Raw genomic sequence first — 10,121 nt, forward strand, 5'->3', positions numbered from 1 at the left:
TCATTTCTAGTATAAAGAGTTTTTGCTCAGGTGGCAGAAATGTCCGTCTAATAGAGACATAATAGATTATCAATTCGATTAACAATTTTATTCTGCATTCTTTAAGGTTATTTGCACTTCCCCTAAATTCTTTAAATGCTTAATCAGGGTGCAAAAAAAAAAAAAATTGGTGGCAGTAGCTACAGTAAAAATGGAGAATAAAAATAATTCAATCAGGTAAAGCTTTAAGCATAAAAGGTTTGTAGACTACAAGACTTTATAAACATTTGACATATTAATTAACCCTCACCCATCCCTTCCATTTATTAGGAACACCATACTAATACTGTGTTTGACCCCCTTTGTGGGATGCACATCCAGGGCACGAAGCTCCCGTTCCACCAAATCCCAAAGATGCTCTATTGGGTCGGAAGATCGTATGTCCACGCACACGGCACGAGTGAGTTTTTCTGAAAATCGTATGGATGAGATGATATGCGACACGATTTTACAACTTGCGAATTCCAGAAGCAATCGCACGAAGTAGATAAACGAGTTCGACTTGAAGCACCGCTGCACGCACAGAAGGATCACTGTATGACATTAAAGTACCGCGAGAGCGATAAGAGAGTCTTTCTTCTTCTGTGGTTTTCCTAGTTCGTGATTTATCAACTTCAGATAAATCAACAAATCGGCTCGTTCAATCGCACACGTCACGAATTCAAACTGATAGTTCACAAACTTTTTAGACATGTTTAAAAATTATCGGAGGTTGGGAAGTGCTCGTAAGCCACTCTGCTTGGCTCGTAATTCATCGCAAATGATACGAGCCGCGACCCTACAAGCATATGCGATTTCCACACGATTGAAAAAAATTGCATGCGAACTCGTACAACAGCAAAAATCGCACTGTGTACGCCCGCCTTAAATGCATTGAAGCAACTGCCATGCGATTGGTTGATTAGATAATTGCATTAATGAGAAATTGAACAGGTGTTCCTAATAATCCTTTAGGTGAGTGTATATTGCAATATATGCAACACAGTGCTATTGTAAACGCATATCATTTCATTTTAAACACTTGATATACTCACCACAGACAAAAACAATGAATTTCTTGAATATGGCGTGTTTGCTGCCAGTAATATCGAGGTGATAGAGTCCACTGTGTTCAGCTGCGATCTTTCTGATGGTCAGAGATCCAGTTTCATCATCCAGCTCCAGTCTGCCTCTGAATCTTCCATTAGCACCATCAGATGTAGAGGATGATGAAGCTGATTTGTTGATTTTTGCTATGACATGGTCTTCATGTTCAAATCTCCATTGAACCAGATCATCTCCTTCTACATTAGTAAGACCAGATCCCAAAGTGACAAAAACTCCCTCCTTCACTTGCACTCTGTTCAGCTGATCTGACTCAGGATAAAACATACATGAAGAGATTCACAGATATTATCAATAATACAACTCCTGTACAAATGTCTTATTTGTCCCAAACATTTCCCCTGACAAGTATTTAAATTCTTTACAGTGCTGATTTGATTAGGACCGTTATTACATTTAAAAAGTGAACCAACTCACCACTGACAATAACATTGAATGACTTGTGTGTGGTGTAGCTGCTCTTCTTGAAATCAACTTCATAAAGTCCAGAAGTGCTGTTTCTGATGTCCCTGATAATGATATCTCCAGTCTGAAGATTCAGGTGCAGTCTGCTTCTGAATATCCCATCAGCAATATGGTCATATGTAGAGTGGATGTGTACATCTTTCTTAATTTTAGCAATAACATCTTTATCTCTAAATCTCCATAGTATCTCATCGTCATTCTGTATTTTAGGAACACCAGTGTGTAGGACAACCGAATCTCCCTTCATCACTGACACAACCGTCACTCCGTCAGACCGAGGATCAGACACAACTGAAGAACAAACACAACGTTTTTCAGTCAGTTATCACTTTAATAACACTGTCCTTAAAAAGATTTGCAGAATATCACAGTTGAATTTCTGTTTAAATTTTGTAAATGTTTAAAGACAATCTATAAATGACAGTTCGACAATTAAACTGTACAAACTGAAACACTCACCAGTGATGTTGAATATCTTTGAGGATGATTCTGTGCTGGTAATCTTTAGTTTATATTCTCCAGTGTCTGTGTTTCTGATATTTTTAATTTTGAGATCTCCACTCTGATTGTCCAGCTCCAGTCTGTCTTTGAACCCTCCATAATAAGTAATCTTTTTTGAGACCTTATTAGACTCTCTGTTGACTCTAGCAATGAGAAATCCTTGAAACCTCCACTCGATCACATCATGTACATCAGTAACATCAGAGCGTAGAGTGACAGAATCTCCCTCCATCACTGACACTGACACCACTTCATCTACATCACCAAACACACCTGGAGAACAAACCGACATACAGTAGTAATTCAAATATAATAGAGACTATTAAGTCTTACAAATAAAGCACATGTGAATTGCTGTATACAAATTATCTTTAAGATTACTTACAACAGAACATTGCAAAATGCATTTTATGGATGACCATTTTGTGATCCTACACTGTAAAAAAATTGTGCCGTTAAATAACAGTAATATTAATTTTAAAGTACTGTTAATTTACAGCTCTCAGCCATTAGTTTACTACTTGTATTTATTTATTTATTTATTTTTACAGTGTGTGACGAGGGGGGCGTGGGAAGGCGGAAAGCTGCAGTGAGAGAAAGCGTGTGGGGACGAGCGGTAATAAGGAGGTCAAATGATTAATGATTAACACCTGTTTTAATCCCATTGATTTATAATAAACAGCTGAAGGTTTAACTGCAAGCACTGCATGCGTTCAACTGTGTGACGCGCGTGCACGCGAAGGCGGGTGCGATTTGTCCTGGGAGTCAGATTTCGGTACAACACCGGTAGACGCGGAATAACAGTACCTCATTTGCCTGGATGCTATTCGTGATTTTTATTTTATTTTTGCTGCCTGCCCTGCTCTCGTGTGCCGCAGGCTACGCCTCACTGAAAGCGTCCACAGTAATTACATTTAGATTTTCCGACAAGAAAACCGAAACAATAAATTTAAAATTATAGATTTTAGGTTGGAAAAACGAAAGGAAAAGTGCTGCAGTTAGGCTAAAAAAAAAAAAAAAAAAAGCCAAAAACAAAGTAGGCTACTCACCAATCACGAAACATGTGAAAAGAGAGAGTTCAAGTGCCCTGTTCATCTTGATGTAGAGTTGAATATAATGTGATTAATGTCCTTTCCTCTCTGTTTGTCAGTGCTCTCTTTCTGAGCCGCAGCGTGAGCCGACTAACAGAGAGAAACGGCGACTTTTAAATAAAGACTTTAACACTGATGATGATTTATATCTATGCTGAATTCGAATACGCTGAAAGAGACAAGAAAAGCAAGAGGCGCAGCCCTGTATCTAAAACGGCTGAATCATCCGCGTCTGTAGGAAATGTAGCTATAGGTTTCGCCAATGAGAAACATACGCACAGCCTAACCTCTCTCTCCCGGGTTCTTTCTAACGCTTTTCGCACTCGCTCCAAGCGGGGCTCGAACCCACCACCCATTCTGAATTTTAGAATTAGGCTATGCGTATGACATGAATAGATGTTGAGCTATGTTATGGAGAAACCATCTCTTAAGCATTAAGGAGCAGGCGTCCTGTAGCCTATGCGAGCTATGCCATCCTTTTGACGTTGACGTGCACTCTTGCTTTATCCCCTACTGTCAATGTCATTTTTTTAATTCTAAATATTAATTTCAATTCATTTAAAAATTTAAAATTTGTCTGGTCAGAACAATGATAATTCAAAATTGTCTTTACTGGTTGTGCATACATAGCTTGATAAGCTTTTATCTATTCATAAGTTAAGCTACAGTAGTTAACAAATTAGCTAAGTTACTACCAAAAATAAGCTAGCTCATTGAAAATATTTTTTTTTCCACCACGTCGTATTATAAATAACGGTATAAGCATTCATGGGGAATATTTTAGGTAAAATATTAGAAATTTAAAACAACAATGCTATCCACCCCTTATGAAAAATAACCATGGTTTTATTATAGTAAAACTGTAGTAACCCATGGTTTTTTGGCGTATTGACTGCCATTTGTAAAACCACAGATTTACTACAAATACCATGGTTAAACTATGGTTAATATAGCAAAACCATGGTAAATTTGTGGTTACCATGGTTTAACTACAGTAACCATGGTTTTTTGGTTTTATTTGTAGTAAAACCATGGTTAATTTTCGTAAGGTACCTTAGGGAAATAACGTCAAGAATAACAACGTGCAGTGAATGGTAAAACTGTTTGCACTACAAACCATTGTGTAATGAGGACAATACCATTAAAATAATATGGACACAACAGTTTTCAACATCAAGCAGCAAAAGCTGTTTTGTTTAGGTAAAAATAGCTGGATGCAGATGAGACCGGAAAGCAGAATTTATGAATGGATGCGCTCGCTTTTACAAGAATAATAATAAGGTTAATGTTTTAGTAACTTAAATTAAGCACACAGAAGCATTTAAAAAAAAAAAAAAAAAAAAAAAAAAAAATGATGTGCGATAGATGGCTGCATTATGGTAAGAAATTAAATTGAATGCTGAACACCCACTCACATACTGTAAAACTGCAATACTGTGATTTGGCCTTATTGCCTTATTTTTCTGGTAAACATTACAATTTGTAATTTGTAAAGACTTTTTTATTTAGGAAAGCATATAATTGCTGAGCTGTCATGTTTTAGTAATCTGTGATGTTTTGATCTTGTTATTTTATTGTAGCACTTTGAGATTCCCCCAATGAAAAGTGCATTATAAATAAAATCTATTATTATTATTATTATTTAAATGAAGATTTTCGTGGCCCCAAAAAGTGTCGTCTCTTTTCTGTATTCCAGGTTACTATCATATTTATCTCCTAAGCCTAGTACATTAGCATGGGATCGTGCAATGGCACTCAGACGTAGAGAAATAGACTGGAACACAAGCTGGGATAATATATGTAGCTCCTCTCATAATCCTAATCATCAGTTTATTCATATGAAGATATCTCATAGGGCATATCTTACTCCTAGAATCAGACACTTGATTGGTCATGCTCCACACCCATTTTGTACCTTGTGCTCACAAAATACTTTGGGGACTTTTATGCATATAATGTGGGACTGCCCCAAGATCTATGATTTTTGGAATAAGGTGTTACAAGCATTGTCTGATCTGATTGATATTCAGCTCCCTATGGACCCTGTTGTACATCTTCTCAATGATGACTCTAAACTTAAACACATGAATGAAAGGTCTAGAAAAATTTGGTTAGCTGGTCTTACAGCAGCCAAAAAAATCATTGTTCAAGTTTGGGTTCCACCCCACAACTTAGCCCATAAGCATTGGCTGAATACGTTCTTAGAGATTCTTTTTCTTGAACTTTCTTCTGCCAAGATCAACGGCGCTACACCCCGGACTATACAAACATGGAGCAATGGAATCGTTAGAGTTCAGGACATTTTACTGAAAAGACACTAAGTGCACTGTTCTATTACACTGACTGTGCTACACTGATAGTTTTGTTGTATCCCATGCGGTAGGGGTGGGAGGGGTAGTGGGATGGGAGGGTGATGAATGTATTGCTATATACTGTACTGTACTATACGATATATCTGTACTGTCACAACATCTCTTTTATATTGTTACCCAACAAGACAAGACAATAAAAATTGAGTACAAAAAATAAAAAAAATAAATGAAGATTTTCAAAACAAATTAACAAAAAAAAAAACAATATAATAATTAGATAAAAATGATTGATATAACAAAACGAATTTGATTTTATAAATACAATTGTTTTACAAAAAACTGCAGGGTAGCTAACATACAGGCAGCCTATAACGTCATCCTATGACCCAGTTATGATAAAAATCACAGTAATTCTTAACTTCTATCAGGAAGTATGTCAAATATTTCAAATAAAATATATACATCCAATATTATAAATCCACTGGGAAAAACAACTCACGTACACTTCTATACTCTGGAGAAAACATGGATTATCATATTTTCACTTCGAATTATGTATATATATATATATATATATATATATATATATATATATATATATATATATATATACATAAAAAAATCATAGAAATGCTTGAACTGATTAATTGTAAGGACAATAAACCCATGACTGTGACAATATATTAGACAATCGACATTAGTATGTGATCTTGTAAGAGGACTTATTAATCAGATTAGAATTCCAATCAGGCAAGTACAATTATCTTCTACTTGCCCCTTTCAAAAAATGTACACAGAAGTGTTCTGAAAGACAGTGGACACAATTTGAGAAAGCATGATTCATCTGGGAGGTTCTAATGATGATGAGTGCGATATCATCTCTCCTGTTCACCTTTTCTGGACGAGATGTCATACACTACAATAAAAGCAGCAGCCATGCCCACCAGAGCAGAGATGACCAATCGAGTGACAACTTCAGGAACATGACAACAGAAAACACAATCTGAGGAAATAGAAAACAAAACTGCATTAAACAGGACAGTACATTTCTGCAAGAAGGATATTTAATGTAAGACGGAAACAGGGTACATTACTCCTAAAGGGGTCATATGATGTTATTTAAATTTTTCCTTTCTCTTTGAATGTTACAAGCCCTTGGTGCATAAAGAAGATCTGAAAAAGACTAAAGGCTCAAATCCAAAGAGATATTCTTTATCAAAGTTAAGACCCGTCCACACATCCCTAAAACAGCTCGTTCTAACACGCCCCCACATCTCTATGTCATTATGTGGGAAGATTTGCATAAGAAGGCGTAACATTTATTCTCTCTGTTGCCGTCACCGCCATGTTGTGGACATGCAGTGAGTTTCATTGTGAAAGTGAAACCACTTTGTTTGGTCTTCCAAAAGAGGGCACAACCAGAAATGTATGTTCCCACTGGATGCAACAAATGTCTTGTTTATAATGGGTTTTATTATTTTTGTCTCTTCATGTCGGAAGAAGCCATCACAGTATGTTAAGGGGCGTAACATTTTAGGCTTTTAGCCATTCTCAATGCACTGAATCGCTGGTAAATAACAGCACCCCTTGCTTTTTAAAATGATGAGCTTTGTAATAATCAGTGCATTTCTGGAAAGTGCGGCATAGAGGAGAAACAATAATCAACAATATGTGTGTAAAATAATGTTTTTTTTTTGTTTGTTTGTATTTTTTTTTTTTTTTTTACCTTAAACCGTATAAACACACTGCATTACACGAAATACACAAAATGATGTTCTTTTATAGCAATGTCATATGACCCCATTAAACAATAACTATTTATCATTAAAAGTTTGTCTTTTTTTGCACCACTAGTGGCATAGTGTATTTGCAAATGAATTAACCACTAACTGGTTTTCAAGTTCAGTTTTCAAATTGGTTTGGACAAAAAAAAAAAAAAAAAATGTTTTAATAGTTGTCTCTGGGAAAATGTTATTTCATCATTGGAGAAAAAGACAAACATCTATCCTTATCACCTTTATTTTAATGAATCATATATATTTTAATTAAATGTTTGCTTAAAAAGATTTACAATTAAATACTGTATATCCTTCATCCAAGAACAACAAAACTCACATACACTAATAATTCAGTAAATCAGTAAACAAGAAAAGATCAGTTCAGCTAATAAATGCTAATGTCACCACTTATGTACCTGGACATGGCTGACAGAATTGAGTGTTGTTGAGAAGTGTGGTCTGGTTTGTGAATGAATAAGCCACAACACAGCTGTAGAAATCATCCAGACACTCCAGCTCCAGAGGTAGAGAGAGAGTGATGCTGAGATCAGACACACTGATGCTGGACAATAAACTGTTTCCTTTGTACCAGGAGAGAGTCACATGACTCACATTCACCACTGAACACACCAATGAACAATATGATGAAGAATTTTGCGGGCAGTCACTGATAATGACAGGAATGGGTAGACGAGCTGAAAAACATAAGAGAATCAAGTGAAAATCCAAATAAATATAGAAGCAGATCTTTAGTAACACCATGTGAGATTCAAACCTCTGGATTAGAACCAAGTTACATCTACTGAGTCATACACAAATTCTTTACAATGCTAAATGGGCAAACGATGTTGAGTCACAAAAACATGAATGATATAGTATTTTTCTGTCTCCATGGTTTGAATAAAAACATTTAATTTGTCTTTAGCATTGATAGGATACCCTGCTGAAAAATCATCTAAGGTTACGTATGTAACCCTGGTTCCTCAAAGGAACGAGACGCTGCGTCGAGAACGTTTGGGGAACGCCTCCAGGATGGTGTCTCTGAATAATGTGTTATTCCAATGGATGGACGAGACGTCAAAGGCGGGTGACGTCAGAGACCAGGAAGCATAAAAGCATGAGCAGCAAAGCTGGCAGCCAGCCTCAAAGGATGAAGCAAGCGCCGACCAGAGATGCCGGAAGTGTGGCACTGTGATGCAGCGTCTCGTTCCTTCGAGGAACCAGGGTTACATACATAACCTTAGACATTCCTCTTCAGGAACTCGAGCTGCGTCGAGAATGTTTGGGGAACGAGAATGCCCGACTTCAAATCTCTGCCAAAGAGAAGGAGACAGTAGCCTGACAGTAATCAGGGACAAGCCGTCCAATGGCCAAACTTCAGAAGCAGTGAGTCTTGACCCCAGGAGAGGGGAGATCAGAGGACTCTAGGCTTAGGATAGCATCCTGATCTTCGCTTAGCATAAGCTTCTTCTGGCCGGAGGCCTCAGCCTCAGCGCACCATGGAGGAAACATTCCCAGGTTTCTGCCCACTGACTGGCCACCAAGAGGGGCACGGTAGGACACCATGACCGCCACGTAGACCTTCAGGGTGGAGTGGGTCAACCTTGCGGAGAGCCTGCAGGAACGCCAGGACTGTAACAACCGGGCAGTTAACTGGGTCAAGCTGGCGGTCTCCACACCAAGAAGTGAAAAGCTTCCACTTCAAGGCATAAAGTTTCCTCATTGAGAAAGCTCTGGTTTGGAGAATGGTCTAAACAACCTCGGTTGAGAGACTGGAAACTAAGTGTTGTGCCTCCTCAGAGACCACACCTACAGCCTCTAAGCTCCATGTGGGAGCGCACCCTTCGCCTGAGAGAGGAGATCTCTCCTGACGGGAACCTCCCATGGAGAGCCATCAAAAAGAGAAATCAGGCCTAGGAACCATATTCGGCACCGCCAGAATGGGGCTACTAACAGCAGCCTGACTCCGTCCCGGCGCACTCTCTCCAGAACTCCCGGGAGCAGAGCAATCGAAGGAAAAATTTACAGATGAAGCCTCGGTCACTTCTGTACCATGGTGTCCAGCCCCAGTGGAGCTGGATGAGTCAGAGGAAACCAGAGGGGACAGCGCGATGTCTCTCGAGTCTGGCCAACCTCTCCAACTCTGCTTCATCACCTCGGTGTGAAGCTGACATTCCCCGGGCCTCGACCCCTGCCTCAACAGGATGTCTACTCCCATATTAAGATGCCCAGGAATGTGCTCTCAGCAAGAGGAGTTCACCCTGGGACCACACAAGGATCTGGTACGCTAGTTCGTATAAACGGCATGAGCGCATAACTCCTTGGTGGTTGATGTAAGAGACCACTGCTGTGTTGTCAGTGCGCAGCACTTAAGTCTGGGAGAAAGTAATGTAATGCTTGAAGCACGGCCAGCAACCTCGGGCAGATGATATGGCAGCCACTACACAGACCACGGGCAGGGTGGCCACTCATGACCGCACCCCAGCCAGTGAGGGATGCATCTGTAACTAGCATTACGCGACAAGGAGCTCCCAGTATCGGGCCCTGAGACAAGAACCAAGGTTTTCTCCACATGTCTAAGGCATGGCCGCATGACCTTTAGCATGCGAAATGGGTTTCCCCTCGGGGAGAACCCCTTGGTTTTAAACCACCACTGTAGGGGTCTCATGTACAGCAGGCCAATAGCATTCACATTGAACGCAGCTGCCATCAGACCCAGCAGTCTCCGAGACTGCTTGACAGTGAGTGACAGGCCTTCTCTCACTCTCGGGACTATGGTGAGGATCAACTCGATCCGAGCAGGTGATTATCCCAGCCTGCTTGGGGCCCCC

At 39.3% G+C, this 10,121-nt stretch overlaps 1 protein-coding gene across 1 annotated transcript; it reads right to left on the reverse strand.

The window, feature by feature from the left end:
* Nucleotides 1-1,047: 1,047 nt before the first annotated feature.
* Nucleotides 1,048-3,664, reverse strand: LOC113079889 (uncharacterized). Its single transcript, XM_026252120.1, has 4 exons — nt 3,159-3,664; nt 2,068-2,382; nt 1,561-1,899; nt 1,048-1,391 (listed from the first exon to the last, which is right to left on the reverse strand). Exons 1-4 carry the CDS (start codon nt 3,202-3,204, stop codon nt 1,048-1,050), a joined length of 1,044 nt encoding a protein of 347 aa, XP_026107905.1. The 5' UTR covers nt 3,205-3,664.
* Between the last annotated feature and the right edge of the window lie 6,457 nt (nt 3,665-10,121).

The sequence above is a fragment of the Carassius auratus genome, unplaced genomic scaffold (genome assembly GCF_003368295.1).
Source record: "Carassius auratus strain Wakin unplaced genomic scaffold, ASM336829v1 scaf_tig00029804, whole genome shotgun sequence".
In the NCBI taxonomy this organism is placed as follows: Eukaryota; Metazoa; Chordata; class Actinopteri; order Cypriniformes; family Cyprinidae; genus Carassius; species Carassius auratus.